This window comes from Silurus aristotelis, assembly GCF_946808225.1.
Source record: "Silurus aristotelis genome assembly, chromosome: 11".
NCBI lineage: Eukaryota > Metazoa > Chordata > Actinopteri > Siluriformes > Siluridae > Silurus > Silurus aristotelis.
The window spans coordinates 29692532-29717649 of record NC_139584.1 but is presented as its reverse complement, the minus strand read 5'-3'; the positions used below and the strand labels follow the sequence as shown (position 1 = coordinate 29717649).

Sequence of the window (25118 nt, the reverse complement as noted above, 5' to 3'; positions counted from 1 at the left end):
AGACGTGATTCCAATAGAAACTGAAACAGACGTGATTCCAATAGAAACTGAAACAGACGTGATTCCACCAGAATCTGAACCAGACGTGATTCCACCAGAATTTGAAACAGACGTGATTCCAATAGAAACTGAAACAGACGTGATTCCAAAAGAATCTGAAACAGACGTGATTCCAATAGAAACTGAAACAGACGTGATTCCAATAGAAACTGAAACAGACGTGATTCCAAAAGAATCTGAAACAGACGTGATTCCAATAGAAACTGAAACAGACGTGATTCCAATAGAAACTGAAACAGACGTGATTCCAAAAGAATCTGAAACAGACGTGATTCCAATAGAAACTGAAACAGACGTGATTCCAATAGAATCTAAAACAGACGTGATTCCACCAGAATCTAAAACAGACGTGATTCCACCAGAAACTGAACCAGAAGTGATTCTACCAGAAACTGAACCAGACATGAATCCAACTGAAACTGAAACAGACGTGATTCCACCTGAAACTGATAAAACGAACCACAAGCATCCCCCTGAAACTGATAGCGTGAATGAAAGGTCAGTGATTTTCTAAAAATGTTCATCATGTCTTTCTATTTAATACCACAGCAGATTTTTAATCAATTGATATTCGATTGATTGTTTTTTTTTAAATAATATTAAATCTTTTTTAAACAGATCAGAGCAGATACTCTCTTTATAGTGAACTTTTCCTGTTATGTGAAAAAAATGTCAACTTAAAATTTTACAGCCTATAGTTTGTATGTTAACAATCTTTATTTATTCAGAATAAAAAATAATAATTGAGACAAATATATATATTTTTTTAAAATTGTCAAGAAATAAACACAATAACAATTAAACAAACAAAAAGAACAGTCCATTATCACAGAAAAAAACTGCAATATGGCTGAAAGTTGTTTCTATGTGCTATAAACTGGACCAGTGCAGAAGCGCAGGAGGCTTTAAATATACCTGTAAATTATTTCATATTGTGGGGTCGTTAAGTTTAAAACCTTCCCACATTCAATCTTAGGACAGGAACAAGTTAAATAATGTTCTCTGTTTAAAGATTGTTTTAAAGAACGGATGGATGGACAATAAATTGGTAACAGCCACGTATAGATTTGAAATAAAACTATATATATATAAATTAATCTCCTCTCTGTTTTCAGAAGTTGCAGTTCAGCTTTTGTAAAAAGAGCACAGTGATGAGTTTTATAATCATAGCCTTTATAAAAAAAGCTTAATTTTTTCTATTTAATACAGAGTTACATCTTTGTAACTGTTACTTCCTCTTCTACTTCTTTTTCTTTGTCTTTCAACTTCTACCATTAGCGGGCGCCACACCGGATCATCTATTTCCATACCCCCCTGTCCTCTTATTCCCCTGTAGTTACTGCAGGTCTGCACATCTCCCTTATTCTTAAAGATCAGTTCCAGCACACTCCTTCTCCATTCCTCAGGCATCTTCTCACCTTCCAGAATCCTGTTAAACAATCTGGTTAAAAACTCCACTGCATTTCTCCTAAACATCTCCACGCTTCTACCGGTATGTCATCTGGCCAACCGACTCTTCACTCTTCATCCTTTTAATCGCTGCTCTAACTTCCTCCTTACTAATCCTATCTACATCCTGCTTCACCATCTCCACACCATCCAACCTTCTCTCTCTCTCTCTCTCTCTCTCTCTCTCTCTCTCTCTCTCTCTCTCTCTCTCTCTCTCTCTGATTTTCCTCATTCATCAGCTGCTCAACACACTCTCCTCACTAGTCAACACATTTCCATCTCCATCCTTTATTGCTCTAACTTGCAGCACATCCTTCCCAACTCGGTCCCTCTGCCTGGAAAATCGCTACAAATCCTTTTCTCCTTTCTCAGTGTCCAACTTCTCCTACAGCTCCTCATATACCTTTTCCTTGGCTTTCACAACATCCCTCTTCACCTGCTGCTGCATCTCCTTGTTCTCCTGCCTACTTTTCTGACAAACCCAATTCTGTTTCTCCAACCTCTTTCTCCTTATGCTCTCCTGCACTTCCTCATTCCACCACCATCTCTCTTTGTCTTCCTTTCTATTTCAAGATGTTACACCAAGAACCTTTTTATCTGTCTCCCTTATCACTTCTGCAGTAGTTGCCCAATCATCCAGCACCTCTTCACCACCACAGAGCCTCTGTCTGAGCTATTGTTAGCTACCAGTACCCTGTTGGTTAACGTTATCTTTGGTGGTCTTCGGTAACCCGGGCCTCGACTGATCTGGTATGAAATTTTGGTTCGTGATCCGCATATTTGATTTGGCACATGTTTTACGCTGGATGCTCTTCATAACACAACCCTTTCTATTTATCCGAGCTTGTAACCAGCACGTAATTCTATAACTCCAAAATATAATCACACTATCAAAAGAATCCATATCCACTGTGCAGCATGGTGTGGAAACCACCAGGCTTTAGGGAATCATGAAAAGTTAATAATACCAGTCAGTTTTATGGCAAACTGAATATAAAATTTTATTTAACAGCAGAACTATAATCCAGAGAATACATGCAAATCTACCAATAATCCTCAAGTTTGGGTCTTCTACAAAAGGTCTGCAAGTATAAGGGTATCATCTTTTGAGATGTTTCTAGCACTGAACTTTTCTTTACAGGTACCTTAGATATAGTGTGTGGAATCTGCTGAGTCACTCTACCAGTTTTCGGGTCAAAACCCCTAATGCTCATTTACAATCATACGATTTCTTCTAGTCCTGCCTGGTGATCATGGAGCGCTGTTGGTTTTTTGATTCATTAGGTGTGGATAATTTTAGGTCCTGCTGGTGCCCAACTTTTTATAGCTTATAATGAAGACTGGTTTGTGTTCTGGGAGTTTGCTGTGATCTGCTCTTTGGTCATTTGGTATTGGTGTTGTGTGATGCCACTTTCTCAACAGAAATTGTGAAACCTTTTTAGTTGATGATCATCACATAATGCATTGATACATGAATACACACTTTTCTCTCATTTTCTGTCTCTGTTTAGCATTTACCTGTTAGCTGTGACCTCCCAGACTGTAGGAGGCACCACTGAGATGTTATGTGTCACTGTCAACCCCATTGAAGTGGTTACTATGAACGTGACTCTGGAGTATAACCAAAACAGTGTCGCACTGTTGATGGAGGAATCTGTGAACCAACAATATTACAGATGCCTCAGTTTCCAGGTCAGACTCCTCATAATACCATCATCATAACATTGTTATAAAGGTGCAGTTTGTAAAGTTCATATGTCTTTTTTAAACATGTATAAATTGTATTTCTTGACCTGTTACTTCTCCATTAAGGGATTCTTAGTTAAATGATTGTATAGTTAATGAGTGATAGAAGCCCTAGTGACTGTTACATCAGCTGAGAAAAAACAACTCTAATAACTCTAAATAAAAAGTCTCTAATATTTATTTAAAAGTCAAGTTGCAATTAAATAAAATATGCTCAAAATATTTACACCACCATCTTATCCTTTTCCTTTTTATCTTCTCTATTAGTTGTCATTATTATTATTATTATTATTATTATTATTATTATTATTATTATTATTAATATTATTATTATTATTATTATCATCATTAGTAGTAGTAGCAGTAATATTTCCAGTATAAGTGAACGACTATTAATGATGTTGTCGTTTTGTTATAACAGGTTCCTGTTGTAACCGTGGAATTGGTGGCTTCTATTACGATTAAGATTATAGGGTCAAAAACATTCTTAAACAATGCAACAAAGATCCTCATTAAACCTTCGTCACACCTGACCATCATACAGACGGACAAACCCTTTTACAATCCAGGACAAACAGGTAACCCTCCCGAACTGTAAATGAAATTGTAATTAAGTGAAGTCCAATAAGCGTATTGAGTTATTATACTGTATATATATAAATATATATATATAAAAAAAAAAAAAAAAAAAAAATATATATATATATATATATATATATATATATATATATATATATATATATATATATATATATATATATATATATATATCTTCTTCTTCTTCTTCTTTCGGCTGCTCCCATTAGGGGTCGCCACAGCGGATCATCCGTCTCCATACCACCCTGTCCTCTATATCTGCCTCTTTTACACCAACTACCTGCATGTCTTCCCTCACCACATCCATGAACCTCCTCCTTGGCCTTCCTCTTTTCCTCCTACCTGGTGGCTCCATCTTCAGCATTTTTCTACCAATCTAATTCATGTCCCTTCTCTGCACATGTCCAAACCATCTCAATCTCGCCTCCCTCACCTTGTCACCAAAACATCCTACATGTGCTGTCCCTCTAATAAACTCATTTCTAATCTTGTCCATCCTCGTCACTCCCAACGAAAACCTCAACATCTTCAGCTCTGCTACCTCCAGCTCCACCTCCTGTTTTTTACTCAATGCCACTGTCTCTAATCCATACAACATCGCAGGTCTCACCACAGTCCTATAAACTTTCCCTTTCATTCTTGCAGATACTCTTCTATCACAAATCACTCCTGTCACTCTTCTCCACCCACTCCACCCTGCCTGCACTCTTTTCTTTACTTCCCTAACACACTCTCCATTACTTTGCACTGTTGACCCCAGGTACCTGAACTCCTCCACCTTCTCCACCTCTTCTCCCTGCAACCGCATCACTCCACTGCCCTCCCTCTCATTCACACACATGTACTCTGTCTTACTCCTACTGACTTTCATTCCCCTTCTCTCCAGCGCATATCTCCACCTCTCCAGGCTCTTCTCAACCTGCTCTCTACTCTCACCACAAATCACAATATCATCTGCAAACATCATAGTCCAGGGAGACTCCTGTCTGACCTTGTCCGTCAACCTGTCCATCACCACTGCAAACAGGAAAGGGCTCAGGGCCGATCCTTGATGCAGTCCAACCTTCACCCTGAACCAGTCTGTCGTACCTACTGCACACTTTACTGCCGTCACACTGTCCTCATACATGTCCTGCACCACCCTCACATACTTCTCTGACACACCTGACTTCCTCATACAATACCACAACTCCTCTCTCGGCACCCTGTCGTACGCTTTCTCTAAATCCACAAATACACAATGCAGCTCCTTCTGTCCTTCTCTATACTTCTCCATCAACATCCTCAAAGCAAATAAGGCATCTGTGGTGCTCTTCCTCGGCATGAAACCATACTGTTGCTCACAGATGGTCACCTCTTCTCTCAGCCTGGCTTCCACTACTCTTTCCCATAACTTCATGGTGTGACTGATCAACTTAATTCCCCTGTAGTTACTGCAGGTCTGCACATCTCCCTTATGCTTAAAGATCGGTACCAGCACACTCCTTCTCCATTCCTCAGGCATCCTCTCCCCTTCCAGAATCCTGTTAAACAATCTGGTTAAAAACTCCACTGCCATCTCTCCTAAACATCTCCACGCTTCTACCGGTATGTCATCTGGTCCAACCGACTTTCCATTCTTCATCCTCTTAATCGCTGCTCTCACTTCCTCCTTACTAATCCTATCTACATCCTGCTTCACCAACTCCACATCCTCCAACCTTCTCTCTCTCTGATTTTCCTCATTCATCAGCTGCTCAAAATACTCCCTCCATCATCTCAACACACTCTCCTCACTAGTCAACACATTTCCCTCTCCATCCTTTATTGCTCTAACTTGCAGTACATCCTTCCCAGCTCGGTCCCTCTGCTTGGCCAATTGGTATAAATCCTTTTCTCCTTCCTTAGTGTCCAACCTCTTATACAGTTCCTCATATGCCTTTTCCTTGGCTTTCGCCACATCCCTTTTAACCTGCTGCCGCATCTCCTTGTACTCCTGCCTACTCTTCTCATCACTCTGTCGATCCCACTTCTGTTTTGCCAATCTCTTTCCCCTAATGCTCTCCTGCACTTCCTCATTCCACCACCACGTCTCCTTGTCTTGCTTTCTATTTCCAGATGTCACACCAAGTACTTTTCTAGCTGCCTCCCTCATCACTCCTGCAGTAGTTGCCCAATCATCCGGCACCTCTTCACCACCACCAAGCCCCTGTCTGACCTCTTCCCTGAACCTCACACTACACTCTTCCTCCTTCAGTTTCCACCATCTTATTCTTCTTTCAAACCTTACTTTCCTCCTCTTCTTCTTCACCTCCAAAACCATCCTACAGACCACCATCCGATGCTGTCTAGCTACACTGTCCCCCGCCAACACCTTACAGTCTCCAATCTCCTTCAGGTTGCATCTCCTACACAGAAGATAATCCACCTGTGTGCACCTTCCTCCACTCTTATACGTCACCCTATGATCCTCCTTCTTCTTAAAATACGTGTTCACCACTGCCATTTCCATCCTTTTAGCAAAATCTACCACCATCTGCCCTTCCACATTCCTCTCCTTAAAACCATACCTACCCATCACCTCCTCATCACCTCTGTTCCCTTCACCTACATGCCCATTAAAGTCTGCCCCAATCACCAATCGTTCTTTCCTAGGTACACCATCTACCACTTCATCTAATTCACTCCAGAATCTTTCTTTCTCCTCCATCTCACAGCCAACTTGTGGAGCATAGGCACTGATGACATTTATCATCATCCCTTCAACTTCCAGCTTCACGATCATCACCCTATCAGAAACTCTCTTCACCTCCACTACACTCTTACTGTACGCTTCCTTCAGAATCACCCCTACACCATTTCTCTTCCCATCCACACCATGATAAAACAGTTTAAACCCACCTCCAATGTTCCTGGCCTTACTCCCTTTCCACTTGGTCTCCTGAACACACAACACATCTACCTTTCTCCTCTCCATCATATCAGCTATCTCTCTCCCTTTACCCGTCATAGTACCAACATTTAAAGTACCAACCCGAACCTCTACTCTCCTACACTGCTCCTTTTCCTGCCGTCTCTGTAGATGTCTTCCTCCTCTCCTTCTCCTCCTTCGGCCAACAGTAGCCCAATTTCCACCGGTACCCTGTCGGCTAACGATACCTGTGGCGGTCGTTGTTAACCCGGGCCTCGACCGATCCGGTATGAAATTCTCATTTGTGATCCGCATATTTGATTTGGCACATGTTTTACGCTGGATGCCCTTCCTAACGCAACCCTCCCCATTTACCCGGGCTTGGGACCGGCACTAAGAGTACACTGGCTTGTGCCCCCCTAATGGCTGGGTTTATATATATATATATATTAGGGTTGTCAAAATAAATGCGGTAACGCAAATCCATTTTAACGCCACTGATTTTATTAACATGCGATTAATGCAGCGCACATTTCCGTTTGATCATTTTTTTAAATACAAATAATTATTATTTTTTTTTAATTAAAACCTCCAGCGCAAATCAAATCAGCACCAAAATCCGCCATGATGCAACATCCGGCAATTAAAACCGTCTGTGTAGAAACATAGCAAAATGTTCAGAGTCTCCTCTGTGCACTTTTCATCCTGAAATAATAAAATAAAACAAATGAATAAAGAAATACATACATATTTAACAATTAAAACAGCCACAAAAAAAATTATCATCATAAAACTATAGAAACTTGACATTGTTTAATATATATACTGTATATATATATATATACTATATAAAAAACATTAAAGCTAAATTAACACATTAGGTTTTGATTTAGTGGAGGATCTGACATATTTTCCACAATTTCCTCAGTTCCATGTTCACTTTATTCCCCCCATCTCCAGCCTTTCTAGCTTCATTTGTATTTTGTTATGGTGATAATGTTATTACTATTTTACTGTGTTAGTGTTGAATTAGTGTCCATGTGCCCACAACTCGCATTTACACTGTAATTTATTAAGGAAATCAGATCTGAAACACAACTGCATTATATTTTCTCTCCACAGTGAAGTTCCGCATCGTCTCTCTGGACACCAATTTCCTCACCTACAATCAGACGGTTTGAAAACTTCAATCAGTTCCTCACTTAGAAATTTACAGAAGCACTTTCTATGAATCATTGAAATCTATTTTAATCATAAAATACAAAAAGTGTATTAGAGTAAAATTGTTTTTTTAAGTGTTATTAGCGCTTATTATTACATTATTTTGAGGTAAACAAAGTGAAAGACACGATTGTACACGACGTCTGCGGATGCAGTAGCTTGACATTTTGCCTGCTGACTGCACCCCAGGCCTCCTCATCTACATCTCAATGAATCTCACACAGATCTCTACACAATCTAGTGCAACCTCTTCCCAGAAGAGTGAAGCTCATTATAACAGCAAAAGGGACTCAGTGTGGAATGGGATGTTTAAAAAGTACAAACCAATAACCACATACCAAACTACTGTCCATACAGAACCAACCATTGATTAATTAGGACTAATCGTTTAAATGAATATCAAATATTGCCATTTGTGCTTTAAAAAACGTATTAGTGCTTCCAGAACAATTTTATGCACATTATGATGATTAATCATTTATAATCATAGAAATCATTACCAATATACATCACTGTATGTTTAATGTTCAAAAACATTCTTTTTTCTTTTTTTTTCCAGTTTCCAAGGATAGAAGTGCAGGTAAAGTGTCATAAGAAATATTCAACCTACTCACTTTTATTATAACATACACTGATCAGGCATAACATCACATAACGTCATGACCGAAAGCTGATGATCTCTTCATCATGGCACCTGTTAGCGGGTGGATATTTTTATTAGGCAGCAAGTGAACATTTTGTCCTCAAACTCGATGTGTTAGAAGCAGGAAAAATGGGTGAGCGTAAGGATTTGACAAATTGTGACGTCTAGACAACTGGGTCATGCTGTTAATGATCGAAGGGTCACGAATATTTTAGCAACAAAAGGGGACCAACACAATATTAGGCAGGTGGTCATAATGTTATGGCTGATTGGTGTATCGTGCCTTTAGATCTGAAAAATATTGTTGTTGTTTTTTATAGATACTAAAACACAGAATAAAATGCGTTGACTAGTGATTTATGTAATAACTGCTCCTTATTATTGTAATTATTTTTATCCTAATTTTAGCAGTAAGAGTGGAGATTTAATTTTATTTCTGTATTTATTCTCCTTCAGGACCCAAACTCAAACCGTATCGGTCAGTGGCTGAACGTCTCCACGCACAGCGGCCTCGCGGATCTGACGTACCCCATCAACTCTGAGGCCACTAAAGGAATTTATATCATCACAGTTTGGGACGACAAAAACCAACAGATCGCACAAACCTTCCAAGTGAATGATTGCGGTCAGACATTGCAGTGCACACGTTTTATTTCATACGTTTGGAAATGTTTGTGGTTGGATTAAGGGAAGTGTGTAGCCATGTTGCTGTGATCCATGTTGAGGTGGAACAGTGTGTGAGAGAAAGTTTGCTGGCTAACATGCATTTTTTATCTGAATCATATCAAATTATAATTCATCACGTGTTTTAGATAAGCGTAGAGATCCTTGAATTTTGTATTTTATTTAATTATTACTGTTGAATAATAGTTAAGGGTTTCTTGATTCGTGGAATCGTCTATGAAATGAACTGAAACAACACCATGACATAAATCCCCCCCAGCCATATACCCCAATAACAAATACCAGGAAGTACAGCGGTGCTTGGACCCCTTTTATTGCTGCACATTGCATGCATTTTCCTCCAAATCCCTATGCTTTTTGAAATGAAATAATAATATTATGTGACATGTTAATGATAATTTATTGTGTAAGAATGTAAAATAGTTGCTGCTGTATATTAACAGTGTCACATTGTCTGTTACAGTTCTGCCAAAATTCAAAGTTACAGTACAACTTCCTCCAGTCATCACCATCCTGGACACGACCGCCACGCTGAAAGTGTGTGCAAAGTGAGTATTCATTACTAAATAATGCTCTGTTTCACCACTCCAGACTGGGAATGTTCCAGCAAACTTTGCAAACTCAGTAATCTGTGAGTATGATATTTCGAAAGTAATTTTGTATTGAAATCTAAATTTCTGATAAATGTTTTGCAGATGTTCATATGGGAAGCCGGTGAGTGGAAAGGTGAAGACCACCGTTTGCCAACACAGTTACAGATACGGGTGGCAGCTGTTCGGAGAAGCACCACCACCAGACATCTGCGAGATTTATACAATGAAGGTTCGTTATCTTTACTTTTACATCAACAGAAAATGCTTGTTAGTGACTTTATTACACCTCCTCAGGAACTCCTTCAAATAAAAAGAATTTAGTTGTATCTTCATTTATCGGATTGGATTATTTTTCCAAAAACATCTGTAAAGTAAAAAAGACAAAAACCACTGACAGTGTTGCATCTCAGACACTGTGTTTCAAACATTGTGGGGACATTCCAAAATGCTTAACGTGAAAAAGTCTTAACATGCGAAAAGACGGGGTTTAAAACACATAATTAATAATAAATCACACTAAGTACAAGTTGAGTTTGGTCTTTTAAAAACCCTGTCTTATCGCATGAATCCACGTTTAGCTTTTTTCACGTTAAGCTTTTTGGAAATGTCCCTGTTTTGTTATGTTTAAACTTTGCTTTGGTTTGCGTGAGACTGTAGAAACTAGTGAACACATCCTACTGAGTATCTTCAAACCATCATACTAACATGATGAAATTCTGAAAATCACACTGTACTATATATAAGTTGAGGTTTTTGTAATAAACAGCTTTTTTTTTTTTTTTTGCTTTAGACTGACATGTCAGGCTGCGGAGTACAGATCCTAAGTCCGGAACGATTTGCATTAAGTGATATGCGATATAAAGCTTCGATCCTGGTTCAGAGTGAAGTGGAAGAAGACGGCACTGGTAAGAGATTCCTCATACTTAGTCCCTCAGATTAATGCTTCCACAGTTTGTGTGTGTGTGTGTGTGTGTGTGTGTGTGTGTGTGTGTGTGTGTGTGTAAACTGATTTATTCCCAAAAAGACAAGTTTGAGGTTTGTGTTAATGCTGTGTTTATCCTGTCAGTCATTAATCTGTATATGTTGCACACACACTATTGCTGCTATATACTGTACAAAGTTTTATAGTAAACTCTCTAATCATACCTGACACACAATACTGTCATTTGCACTACCATGCACTCCCACACTTTATATACATTACTGATCTGTATCCCTATTTATTACCCACACTGTCTATACTGTCTCACATTGTCTGTTTAGTCTTGTATAGTCTGTTTTTGTCTTGTCTTGTCTGTTTTGTCTTGTATAGTCTGTTTTTGTCTTGTCTTGTCTGTTTTGTCTTGTATAGGTTTTATTTATGTCTGTAATTTTGTGAGTCACTAACAGCTGGAACCAAATTCCTTCTGTGTGTCAGCACACTTGGCCAATAAACCTGATTCTGATTTTGACTCTGATTCTGATTCTGTAGGAGTGAAAATAACTGGTTCAGGCAGCTCTTCAATTACATCTAATATCATCACACTTTCATTTGAGGATTCACCAACAATGTATAAACCTGGAATGACATACGAAGGAAAGGTGATTGTGTTGCTGGTTTTATCGATTTATTTTTTTCCTGCAAGGTCCTTCCAATCACATCCTTTAAAAGCAGAATATAAAGCAGACAGGGTAAAGCTTGGATAATGTATATGTTGGGTTATGTGCGGTTGTAAAATGCAATGCTATACAGCTCAAGAAAGATATTTTTAAAAATAAGCAACTCCACTACAACTATTTTTTTTTCATTATTGCGTAAATGACTAATTACAAGCCAGTAGAGGCCATTTTTTCTTCTGTCTAGAGGCAAACTATTTGATTTGTAGATCGAGATTCCTGTTTTTCTTTATCAGATTAAAGTGCTCGGCCCGGACGCCAATCCAATGAAAAGAAAAGTAATGTATCTGACTGTAAATTACGGGGATGATGGAAAATTTGTTCGGAAACTGCTCACCAGTCACAAAGGCGTCGCAAAATTTTCCCTCAACACTGAACCATGGGGTTTGGATCAGGTCCATTTTGAGGTTGGTGAAGTCTTTGTTTTCCATTTACCTTTTTTTAAATTTTATTTATTTTATTTTTTAAATCAATCAAAGTAAATAAGAACCGCATCTCCAGCTGCTTGCAGTGTATGAACATCTGGTAGAGATTTATCTAGATTTTTAGTTCTACAGTACTTAGCAGGTCTTGGCAGTGGAACGTTTCTCAGCTTCTCACAAGGCAAAATGAAAAAATGAACATTTACATGTATTGCATTTGGTAGACGTCATTATCCAGAGCGAGCAGTGGAAGCTTTATGGTGCTGAGATCTGAACAAATGACCTTCAGATCAGAAGTCCAACATCTTGAACACTGAACTTCCACTTCCCAAAATGTGGAGCATATAAAGGTCAAGTTTACAGTACAGACACTGTATAAATGCTCGGTATGAACACTACACCAAGGCTAATATGAACAAGAGTCACTTTTAATTGTAAGGTGTAATTGTGGAATTGGAACCAGGTTTGCTTAACGGAAGCTTGGAGAGTGTGGAAGCTGTAGAGTTTGGGAAGTGAAGTCCATTATAGACATGCTTAGAGTACACAGTGATTGCTGAGTCTTAAACGTGAGGAAGTGGGAGCTCAATGGAGAAAAGGTTGGACTTCTGATCAGAAGGTCATGGGTTCAAATCCCAGCACCACCAGGCCTCCAATGCTGGGTCTTTGAGCAAGATAAAGGCGTCTGCCAAATGCCATAAATGTAAGTGTGCTTAAAAAAAATGATAGAACCCAGAAATAAAGTATTAAAACCTCGTAAAAACTTCTTGCCCTGTACCTGCTCTTGGCACGGACGAGTTGCCTGCAGCTACATAATTAACATAAACATAAACTTCACATCATTGCTTCAGTTTTAACTGCTCTGAACTGCGACTGTTTTACTTTATTGAATTTGCTACGGTATTTTATTATCTTTTTTACTTTGGTCTGAAATAGCTTACAATTAAAGAAGCTATAAAAAGATCATTACCATCATTTACATGTTTATGCATATAAAATCATCTTATTCCAAATGTGAATTCAGCAGCAGTGTGGTATAAATATAAACCATGTCACATATCATTAATGTGTCAGGTGCTTTATTTCTTTGTTTTTTCCTTTACATACTGTAGGCGTGGTATAAAACAAGCAACAAACCAGTTGTACAGAAGAAAAATCATCTCATACCCAACTACCCCACAGCCGATCTCTTTCTTCAGCCGTTCTACTCCAAAAGCCGGAGTTTCATCAAGTTTAAGATCAGCTTGAAGCCTTTCAAGTGTAATAAAATAGCCGTTATCAAAGCTCAGTACCTGATACACCACAGCGCACTCGCACCAGGCCAGAAGACCATAACCTTCTTCTACATGGTGGGTAAAACATGGGAATACAATCAACTAACATGAAAAGTACTTTTACTCGACGCCTTCGATTTAAATCCCGACGTCTTGTAGTTTCTTATCAAATGCTTTTTCTCAAGTGTAAAACTTTATGACTGATTTATGTTCTAATGTATTACATTTTGCCTCTTTATATTACTGTGTAGGTGATGAGTAAAGGACATTTGGTGCAGCAAGGAAGCATTGTAGAAGCCATCAAACATGAAAGAGGTTCATTAACATCCCACTATCCATTGACTTCAAACAGCGAATCAAAGCTGAATGTAGTTTGTTATAAAAAAGTGCTGGACGTTTTTATTGGTTATGTTGCTGATATTCGCATCTTTTAAATGCCGCTGTGTTGGTGGCCACTGCCCTTATAATCCTAATATTTTCCTTTTTTTATAGAAGAGCACAGGGGCAACCTTGCGTTGGCTTTGAAGATGTTGTTAAAACTAAGCCCAGTTGCTCAGGTGGTCCTGTACACAATCCTTCCCTGTGGTGAGGCAGTGGCAGACAGCATGAACTTCCCTATTCAGCTGTGTTTGGGCAACAAGGTCAGAGCTGCATTTTTGATACAGAGGTTTAACAACCAGTTTTCAAATTTAAATCATGTGTAACTTTAAAATGACCTGCCTAATAAAGTGGAGTCTCCATGGATGTTCCAATGATGCTTAGATTAAAATCTGCAGAATTTTGGGCACTAGGTCAACATTTCATTATGTTCCTCAAACTGTTCCTGAACAATTTTTGTTTTTATTGTTGGAATACTGTAGACATGAAGATGTGTACTTGGTCTTCAACCGATCCAAAGTCTTAGATTTACTGTGATAACACCTACAGATACCCTGTTCTGACTTTGTTATAAGAAGACTCTTTGCTCTTGCTTGGCCTTTCAGGTATCTCTGAGGTTTTCAGCTTCTCAGAATCTTCCTGGTCATCAGGCATCACTGATGCTGAAAGCTGCACCAGGATCTCTGTGTTCAGTGAGGGCAATAGACCAGAGGCTTCTGCTGATGCATCCAGAGAGCGTGCTCAACATCCAATCTGTGCGTCCAAACACACTTTATTTCTGAATGTTTAGTAAAGAGTGAAAACTTTGTTTAAAAAAAAAAAAATACACCATTTATGAATGTGTTTTGAGCTAAAGCTGAAAAATAGCTTTTTTTTAATGGCTTTTTTTATTTTTTATTTTTTATTTTTACAATTTTGGAACAATTACAAACCAGTTTTGATTAATCTCCATACAGTGACATTCAAACAGAGACCTGAGACTTTTTAAACCTTAACCAAGTCTTTTGCATTATTTGTATTGAAGAAAGACATATCAATGGCCATATTTTGTCCCATATTCATACAAACCTACATTTAAATCATATTAAAGATGCTCAGTGCTAAATTAGATTAGTTAAATTTGTAATTATTTGACACCAGAGACAACACAATGGCTGTTCTAATGAGGAAAAAATGTCCCACCCCCTTTTATTCCAGGTGTTTAACGAGCTGCCTGTACACGAGCTCTCAGGATATCCATTCATCACCTATGAAGAGGAGTCAAACCTGAGCTGGGAGAACTTCAGCGGAGCAGAATCAACTGATCACTTTCAGAAACTTGATGTGTACAACACCTTTAAAGTAGGACATCATTGGTTTTTTTGTTTTTTTTCAAAGTAAACTATAACCCACTGTGATACATTATAGTTTTTATTATTGAACAAAAAGTGTGGCGGTTCTTTCATTAATACATAAGAAAATGCAGGGAGTAAATAAAACACGCTGTTAATTGTTTTACTGTAACATCATGCAATAGTGTGTTTGTTGCATCTCTGTTGTTGGATGAGGATCTGCCAAAAGCCTACACGCACTGTAAATGCAGGGAAATATTATTTATGTATTTCATATAAATAAAAGATAAACATCCTTTACCCATATTTGAACATCTATTCTATATACATATATATGTGTCATAAATATGAGTATTTAGAAAATTTGATTTCCATATAGATTGTTACAAATATGAAAATGGCCATTTTTGTAATATTTTGAAATATATGTGGCATGAATGAACAAGTATCTGACATATTTCTCTATTTGTGAAGTCCAAACATGAACATGTAAACTATAAATGTGCTTTGACACATGGGGCAATTCCATGATCTTTTATTCCTTTGTGATACATTACACATTTTTGTACAATGTAGACAAATTGAACTATACATGCAGTAAATGTAGGCAATATTATGATAATAATATTGTGTTTCCTTTTACACTCTCAGGATATTGGAGTTAAAGTTCTCACCAATGCAGAGGTGAAGAAACCTGAAGATTATTGTAAGTGCTTTTTCTCTAACCACATCTCCTTTGCAGTCATGTTGCGGTCAAATCTATCGTTATTCAGACACTGACAGAATCAGTCACATCAGTTTAAGTCATTTTTATTTGTACAGCGATTTTAACAGTGAACATTGTCTAAAAGCAGCATCACAGAGATGAAGTGGTTACAAAAGGATGTAACTGTGGTCCTGAACCATGATATTAATTACAGTCCAAATTCCTGAGTTGCTCAGTAACTTCATAGATCTTTAGGCTGTTGATGTGGAACCATCCTCATGTGATCTTCAATTAAAGAAACCTCCATCCAGCGTTACTGTTATTTAAACTACCTGCCACAGTGTAATAGAGGGGTTATAAAGGAAAGAAAATCGATAAACTAACAATCATAAATTAAGCTGCCTGAAGTTTGGAATCGACAGAAATCAGCTGAAACTGGATTTCTTTTTGGGTGATGCTCTAACAGGCCTTTACTCAGCTGTCTTCAGCTGTCCTCCTGCTTGTTCATGCTATTTTGTCCAAAATTTGAAATAAAACAGTAGAGTGCACTCTGCCTCAATGTTCATCACAAGTATGAGATTCGGTCTGATGAGATTTGATACATTTGGCTAAATGTAAGCAGATAATATAGACATGTGCAGAATGTGCTTGAGATCATATGCCATTCCTTTCCTTTTCCATCATTCTGGCAAAATGATTGTTGTCCCATTCGTCCAAAGGACGTCCAATCTTTTGGAAAACCATCTGTATTTGCTATAAAGTTTTCTATTTATGACTTTGAAATGGCCCAAATCTTTATAGACATGACTGTATATCCATATTTTAACCCTTGATCTAGGTTATGATGAAGATGAAGATGAAGCACCAGCCCTCCACAATACAGAATTTACTGCAGTTGGCTCAAGTACAAGCAAACTACTGAATTCAAATTGCAACTATTTCCCAGAGACATGGATTTGGGATCTCGTTCCAGTCAGGTGTGCATAATGTTTAGGATTTTTATTTCTTTTTTTATTTCTTTCTTTATTTTTTTAATCAGTGCTATTTTTTTTTTTTACAGTGATTCTGGAGCTGCAGCTCTTAATAAAACCATCCCGGACTCCATCATGACGTGGCAGGCTGGTGCATTTTGTACGTCACCTGTCGGGTTTGGAGTCGCCCCTAAAACTACGCTCACTGCCTTCCAGCCTTTCTTTCTGAGCCTCACCAAACCCTGCTCTGTCATCCATGGAGAAGTGTTCACACTCAAAGCCACCATTATCAGCTACATCAAATGCTGTATGATGGTGAGCTGAGATGTTCGGCCTTTTTTTTTCTTAAACCAAATAATCCGTTTTTCGGCTTTGTGAAGTTCCGATTTAGAAAAAGTGAAAAGTTTTTACATAATTGATTGAATGAAAACTGTGTGTTAAAGGTGACGGTGACTTTGGCCGAATCACAAAGGTTCTCAGTGCAAACCTGTAAATCCTGCACTAACACACAATGTCTGTGTGACAATGAGAGCTGGACCATCTCATGGACCATCAAACCACTGGTTCTAGGTACATCAAACTTAAAGCTCACTGAAAATGCTAGAAAATTCTCACATTAACAAAACAAAAACTGTCTATCTAACTGCCTTTATATATGAAAAAGCCCAATGAAATAACAGATGGTCAGAATAAACAATACTTTGTTTGTGTGTTTGTGTGTGTGTGTGTGTGTGTGTGTGTGTTATAGGGGAGGCGAACATTAGCGTGACGGCAGAGGCAGTGGAGTCGTCGGATTTGTGTAAAGGAAATGCGGTTACTGTTCCACAACAAGGACGCATCAGTTCTGTCACTACATCAGTGCAAGTGCAGGTGATTATTTTTTTTGCCACCAGACTTGGTGAGATATTGTATTCTGGGTTCCTGGTTGTTTTTTGTCTGTTGATGGCTGGTCTGCTGCCTGTTATACCTCTGAGATGTGGGGAACCTTTAAGGAAGCTTTGTGTTTTCTGGCTCATCCTGCCACTGTGGGAATCAGAGACGTATGCAATGTTGCTAAATTTGGTAAAGGTGATGATTTATCTAATATGAGGAGAGAAGCTCTGGAGACAAAGAGGATGTGAAGACTCCAACTCAGCTCCAGCTTAACCCTCTGCCCTCACAATTACAGTCATATTTTGGAATTGTTTGCCTGCTCCTTTTATTTAAATGCCATTTTTACTGCAGTTGCAAATCAACTCTCTTGCCAAAACTGAAGCAGCTGCAAACCCATCCCTGAATATCATCAGCAGCTCCTGCACCGTTTTATTGATGCTGTGAGTGTGATTATAAGCGTATTTTTATTCTGTTGCCATTTTCAGGCTGAAGGAACAAAACAGTCCAAAAGCTACAATGAGCTTCTCTGTCCATCAGGTCAGACACACACCTTATTCTTTCACCTTTTATAAAATTAATAACTTTATACTGTATTTATTTTTTATCTTGATGGTTGATTATTAATCACTTCTATTGGGATGTTGACGGAACTGGATTTTAGATCACGGTGGAACTCCTGGGGCAATTCCCTAATTTGAGTATTGGAGTGTCAGTCCAGGACAGTTTATCAGTGGTTCTGAAGTGGTTCTGTACAGATTATAACTATTTTATTCCCCTTGTTTCTCTTTCTCTGTTAAAAGATGTAGTAAAGAAGATCATCTCATTAAACCTGCCTAATGCATACATGGAGGGTTCAGCCAGAGCCTCAGTCTCTGTACTGGGTAAGAAAAAGAACTGGTCTTATTTCACATTTTGTTAAATGTATGGCATTGAAACTAATTTATAACTTTGGGAAATACTGTGTGAAGATGTGGTATTGAAAAGAATGCAAATTATTATCATTCACTATTGTTTCTATCAAAAATAACCAAAAGAGTTTTCAGTGTTGATTATTTAATGTTAATCAATCACAGAAACTCTCTCCAAATCACACTCCAATCAAAACTAGAGAAAAATGAATAAAACCCCCCCCCCCCACTATTACCGTGGTGTCTGCAGGAGATCTGATGGGTCGAGCTCTACAGAACCTGGCGAGTCTCCTGGCGATGCCGTACGGTTGTGGAGAGCAGAACATGCTACGTTTCGCCCCCAATATCTTCATCCTGGAGTATCTGGAGAGCACCAATCAGCTCACATCCACCATCAGGAGCACAGCTGAGACCTACCTCGTGAGCGGTGAGAACTCGTAGGATAAGAAAAGGCCATTTATATAAATGCCTACAGTAGAAGAGCACAAAATAAACATTTTGTCTTTACTTTCTTTCTAAATCAGTATAAAATCATAAGTTTACACAACCTTTGCTTTCTCATCTCCTGAACAGGATACCAGCGAGAACTCGGTTACAAATACACTGATGGATCATACAGTGCTTTTGGAATGAACGATGCATCAGGAAACACATGGTGAGCAGTGAACTGCTGATGGTTAATTAGTTCAATTCACATCATTAATAACAGCCACTGATCTGAAATCAGCTCACAGTGACCAGGTGCATTTAGCTACACTTGGGCTACTTTATTTCTAGTTTTAAAATATAAGCAATAATAAATAATTGTTTGTTGTTTATCAGTCTAACAGAACACGTGTCAGGATCAGGCCTCAGATCGGGCATAATGACATGATGATCAGACCCTGGAAATACAGGGATCTGAGTGGAATCTAAGTGAAGAAACTTGACTCAAACAGAAAGACACAACAATTATTTATTTAAAATAAAAAAAATTAAAAAAGGAAAAGGCAACAATGAAGCAGTTAATCAATAGATTAAAATCCTTTCTAGAAAATGAAATGAATTACAGCAGAAGTGTCCAATCTTTTCCAGCATAGGGGCAGTGTTCTGTTGTGTTCTGTTGTGTTCTGTTGTGTTCTGTTCTGTAGTTCTATATTGTTTTATGTAGCACACAGGGTTCTGGAGGAATGTTGTCTCATTTCACTGTGTACTGCATCAGCTTTATATGGTTGAAATGACGCTAAAAGCTTTTTAACTTGACTTGGTGTGGGTGCAGGTTTTCATTCCAACCAAACAAGAGCCACACCTGAAAATCATGGGCAACTCTTTATTTTATGGAGCAGGAATTAGCCGGTCATTAATGCCTAATACATGCTTTTCTTAATGACTAGTTATGGAATTACAAACTATTTATAAGGATTTAATTTCTTATTCTTATAGTTCAACAAGTAAACAGATTTTTGAATAATGACAGTTAATTTGCAAACGATTTACATGTTCTGTTAATAATTCAAATTCATTTTAAAGTTCAAATTCTAAGTAATTGAAAGTGAAAGTACTCGTATATGTTTGCACATAGAACACGTTTTATATTTATTTCACACTTATAAGCTATTACACATTCACACAGTGAACTGGGAAGTTATAAAGTGTGTCTTTTGCCCTATAAAAGCTACTAGTACCATTTATTACCTGTTCATAAGGTCATCGTTATGGCAGGAAGTGTAAAAAGGCTATTAGACAAAAATAAGAGAATAACAATCGAAAATGATAAATAGTTTGTTATAGTGTACAAGTCCATAACTAGTCATAAACAAAACCAGTTATTAGTCATTTCTTACTGGCTGATTTCTGATCTCTAAAATAAAGTGTAACACAATCATGAGATTTAAATCTGATGTGACTTTCTTGGAATAAAAACCTGCACCCACACCAGCTCTTTGTGGACACTTCTGTACTGGAGCTACACAAAGAAAATGGCAAACCCTTAGCAGTGGTAACTCAAGTCCTGAGACACAGGAAAACATCAAGAACAAGACAACCAACTTAGAGTGGAACTGATGTGGTGGATCTGTTCACCAAGCACAGTGATGAAAAACAACATAAATTGAGACATTTGGTGGATAAATTGGAGGAACACAAGGCAAACAACACGAGGTCCCAGATCCTGACACAAATAAAGGTTGTGTTTCTTGTTATCTGGAAGCGTTGTGTGTTTGTGTTTTCAGGCTCACGGCGTTCGTGATGAAGTCTTTCGGGAAGGCGATGCGATACGTCTTTGTAGATCAAATGTTTGTGTATCAGGCGAAGACTTGGCTCGGGAAACAGCAGCAGGCTAACGGATGCTTCGCCTCAGTGGGACAACTCTTCCACAGTGATCTGAAGGTCAGGAGACTGAGGAGTCTGAGTCCAATAGCATGTAGATATATAATACCATGAGTATATTTAACTCTCTCTCTCTCTCTCTCTCTCTCTCTCTCTCTCTCTCTCTCTCTCTCTCTCTCTCTCTCTCTCTCTCTCTCTCTCTCAGGGAGGAGTGAATGATGAGGTGACCCTCTCAGCGTACATCACGGCTGCGATTCTGGAACTCAATTACACAGTTACAGTACGCAAATGGCTTTACTGAAGAACTTTTCTTAGAGAGGACAATTAAATCACTGAACATTGGATAATTTCAGATGTTACAGTGGAGAAGAAAAATATATGAATCTATATATTTCAGGATCCTGTAGTGGATTTAAGTCTTACGTGCCTGAGAAATGAATACATTCAGGGGAAATCCACCTACGCCAAGGCTCTCCTCTTCTACACCTTCACTCTCGCTGGAGATCAAGTGATGAGGAACATATTGATGTTAGACCTGGATGGAAAGGCCATAAACTCAGGTTTGATGTGCATTCATCCATCCATCCATCCATCCATCCATCCATCCATCCATCCATCCATCCATCCATTCATCCATCCATCTATTAAAACACCATGTTCAGGTGTAGGTCAATAAGTATTATGGTAAAATCCCATGACAATATCTCTATCTCAATTACTGTATCTCTATTGAAATTTGGATTCATTTTCTTTAAAATTTGGTCACTTTTTCTCATCCACCAGCCATCTATCTTATATCCAACATGTGATGTAAAATCAGCTGTTTTCATTTTCTTCCTCAACCTCTACTCATGCTGCATTACAAACTCATACAACATACCCTACATACATCTTTTTAAATAGAAATACATTCAAATCTTTTCACTGGAGATCCTGGAAGCAAACCCTGCATTATTTCTCTAAAAATTCCCACAGGAGGTGGAAGGCACTGGAGCAGAGAGGATGATGGGTCAGTGGTGGACTCTTTGGAGGTGGAGATGACCTCGTATGTGCTTTTGGCTCTGATGTCTGGACCCCAGCTGTCTGGGTTTGATCTGGGTTACAGCTCCAGCATCGTCTACTGGCTTTCCCAGCAGCAGAACACCTTCGGGGGCTTCGCATCTACACAGGTATAAATCTTCAGCACGTTCACCTTGAACCTTGAAATCAGGATAATGGTGTAAATACTGTAACTTTCCATCTCATGCACTTTTCCATCTTTAAGGACACTGTGGTGGCTCTCCAGGCTCTGGCAAAATACAGTCTCGTCACCTACAGTTCAGCAGGAACTGTTACTGTTACTGTAACATCACCATCAGGGCTGAAGGACACGTTTAACATCAATCAGAGTAACAGGCTGCTGTATCAGGAGAGTCAGCTGCAGGAGCTTCCTGGAGATTATAACATCAGAGCAGAAGGTGAAGGCTGTGTGTACGTGCAGGTCTGTACATCACCGTATCACACTTTCACACAGTTGTTTTTATTAATGAAGCAGGTACTTAGGGGTTTGGTTCTAATGAACGAGTTGTGCTTATCATGTGTTTATTATCAATTCTAGTTCACTTTGGACTACAACATCCCTCTTCCTACTGACAGCTCTTCATTTACCATCTCAGCCTCAGCGGCTGAAGACTGCAATGTCTCAAATTCATCTCTGGAAGTGACCATAACAGTCATGTGAGTTTTACTGCAACTCCACCAGCTGTACTGTGACACAGATTGTGTATACTTAAAATGTATTTAATCATTTGCACAAAATCATCTTTCTTAATATGTTCATTAAATAAAATAGATTCAATTATATTTACTAAAGAACTGTTATCATGTTACTTAAATTTGGTGTATTTATTACACAGATTCAGCAAAAAAATGCAATGATCACATATTATCCAAAAGTCCAGAACTAGACTCAAATTTTGTGGCTGGAAAAAAGTTAATAAAATAATAACCAAATAATAATAATATGTAAAATTCATCTTTAAATAAAACATCCTGAGGTCTGAAATTAAAAAACTTTTTAATGTTTAGAAACCAGATTTTTTTTTGTGCATAAATTCGGTTATTTCCCAGGAAATTAAGAGAATGTTTTAGTGTATAATATTTTTGTTTTACTCGTTACTTGTTACTTGTTTTACTCGGTTACTTGAGAATGTTTGAGTGATTTAATGCTGCTTTAATTTCAGGTATGGAGGCAAACGTGCAAAGACCAACATGCTGGTGATCGAAGTCAAACCTCTTTCAGGATTCAGGGTGGACGAGACGTCTGTGCAGCTTGTGAACAACAAATCAGACGTAACTCAGACCTTTAACCGACTTATTATTTATATACATGTATTCAGAGCGGCGTGTAGCAGGCGTGAAGTTAGTGATCTATCTAGAAACCAAACGCAGTTCCAAACATTAATAAATCAGATTCTCTCTGTTTATCTTCATTCCAGCCGACAAATGGAGCTGTGAAGCATGTGGATCGAATTGAGGGCAAAGCAAATATCTACCTGAATGGAGTAAGAACACACACACACACACACACACACACACACACACACACACACACACACACACACACACACACACACACACACACACACACACATATACTGTATATATATTAGGGCTGTCAATCAATTGAAATCGATCGTATTTAATCATGATTAATTGCATAAGTTACCTCATGATTTATCTCAACTTAATTGCATATTTTGTATCTGTTCCAAATGTACTCTAAAATGTATACAAAATGTATTTGTCAAGTCAAGTCAAGTTTATTTCTATTGCGCTTTTCACAACAGACATTGACTCAAAGCAGCTTTACAGAATTTAACAGTGAAGGTGAATGATATGTGTTTATCCCTGATGAGCAGCTGTGGAGACTGTGGCAAGGAAAAACTCCCTTAAATGTTATGAGGAAGAAACCTTGAGAGGAACCAGACTCAAAAGCAGAACCTCATCCTCATTTGGGTGACATCAAGAGTTTGATCATAAATCTTTCAACAATACAGAACACTGGAGAGTGAGAACTAACATGAGCACTGGAGTATAAGATTATAAGTAAATGTTCTTTCTGCAGTCTTTGGTATAAAAGTAGGAGCTACTGAGCTCAACATTTGTGATCATCACAGATCCAGCATCAGCTTCTCCATACCAGAGCCTTTAAACACTCCAGGAGGCCCAATGTCAAAACTCCACACATGTAGTGGGATCCAATTGGCACTGGTACGTCTCTAGATGGTTCAGGATGTTTGCGAGTTCGCCATCTACTTCTTTAAAGTCCATAATCTTCACGAGGTGGGATGTGACTGGAGCTGGCCAAACCTCAGGAAGCCTCGGGATGGGGAGAGAAAGAGAAGCAGTGGAGAGCAATTAGCGTAGCTGCTGTTCATGATATTAACAGCACAAGTTGATAATGTGCATGTGATCAGATGTTCTGGAGCACAAAGTTATGATGAGAGACGTGTTATGTGTGGGCTTTGCTGAAAAGATATGTTTTTAATCTACACTTAAACTTATGTTTATTTTTTAAAAAGGTAAAAAAGAAATGCGTGTTGCATTAATTGTGCATTAATAAAATTTGTGTTGTTAAAATGAAATTGCGGCTGGCTGCTACAAAATACTTTCAAAATGATAAAAAAAAAATAAAGCTTTTAGTTATTATAGAAATTGTATAGTAGCGTGCAGTGGTATTGCTATATACCTGAACAGCACTGATGAACAGAACAGAAATGATTATGTTTATTATCTGTGTCTGGTGTAGCTGAAAAATGGTGAGGAGAAGGTGTATACCCTGACCATGGTACAGAGGCATCCAGTCGACAATTTGAAACCGGCGGTTGTGAAGGTTTATGACTACTATGAGACCGGTATGTGATTTAGACTTCTTTATCAGCCAATAAAAGCTCTCCTTTTTACTCTCCAAAGCAATTCCACACTTGTTTCACCATGTTGTTTCATATGAGAACTAAATCCTGATTTTTTTCTTCTTTTTCTGAAGGTGATAGTGCTGCAACGTCCTACACATATCCATGTGAAGCCTGAGAGTTTGCACATGATCTCAGCAAGAGTCCAGCAAGAGATTTTTCTCAGTTGTCAGAAATTGCTGAACAATATCAACACCAGCCACATCAGTGTAATCATTTTGTTTTGATTAATTTAGAAAATAGCAAATGATCAAAAATAATTGCACTAATAACCTGAACCTGAGTTAATTCCTTCTACTGGCCGAAGAAAATATTGTGAATGTTGTTTTTTTCGTTTCTTATACTTCAGTTCGATCTCTCGGATGAACCGGATGTAAATCTGAGAAACATGTTACTCAAAATAAAAAATGACAAAAATGTAATTTAATTAGCCAATAAACATTGTATTTGTAGTGATGA

General features: G+C 38.2%; 1 protein-coding gene across 1 annotated transcript; it reads left to right on the top strand.

Moving 5' to 3' along the window:
- The first annotated feature begins 424 nt into the window (after positions 1–424).
- Positions 425–25118, top strand: LOC310733751 (alpha-2-macroglobulin-like protein 1). The gene is made up of 35 exons (XM_083555154.1): positions 425–558; positions 3021–3201; positions 3677–3833; positions 7865–7917; positions 8454–8543; positions 9063–9231; positions 9754–9838; positions 9986–10112; positions 10674–10788; positions 11355–11464; positions 11776–11946; positions 13071–13307; positions 13484–13547; positions 13725–13873; positions 14216–14365; positions 14808–14951; positions 15593–15647; positions 16486–16624; positions 16708–16933; positions 17062–17188; positions 17367–17488; positions 17977–18028; positions 18292–18372; positions 18650–18826; positions 18973–19054; positions 20610–20766; positions 20912–20986; positions 21104–21266; positions 21682–21875; positions 21971–22186; positions 22304–22422; positions 22929–23037; positions 23184–23249; positions 24497–24602; positions 24734–25118. Exons 1-35 carry the CDS (start codon positions 464–466, stop codon positions 24775–24777), a joined length of 4407 nt encoding a protein of 1468 aa, XP_083411280.1. The 5' UTR covers positions 425–463; the 3' UTR covers positions 24778–25118.

Coding starts and splice junctions, on each gene's coding strand:
- LOC310733751 (XM_083555154.1), top strand. CDS start 464: ATGAATCCAACTGAAACTGAAACAGACGTGATTCCACCTGAAACTGAT. Junction 9,232..9,753: donor CTTCCAAGTGAATGATTGCG/GTCAGACATTGC, acceptor TGTCTGTTACAG/TTCTGCCAAAATTCAAAGTT. Junction 20,767..20,911: donor TCTTCCACAGTGATCTGAAG/GTCAGGAGACTG, acceptor TCTCTCTCTCAG/GGAGGAGTGAATGATGAGGT.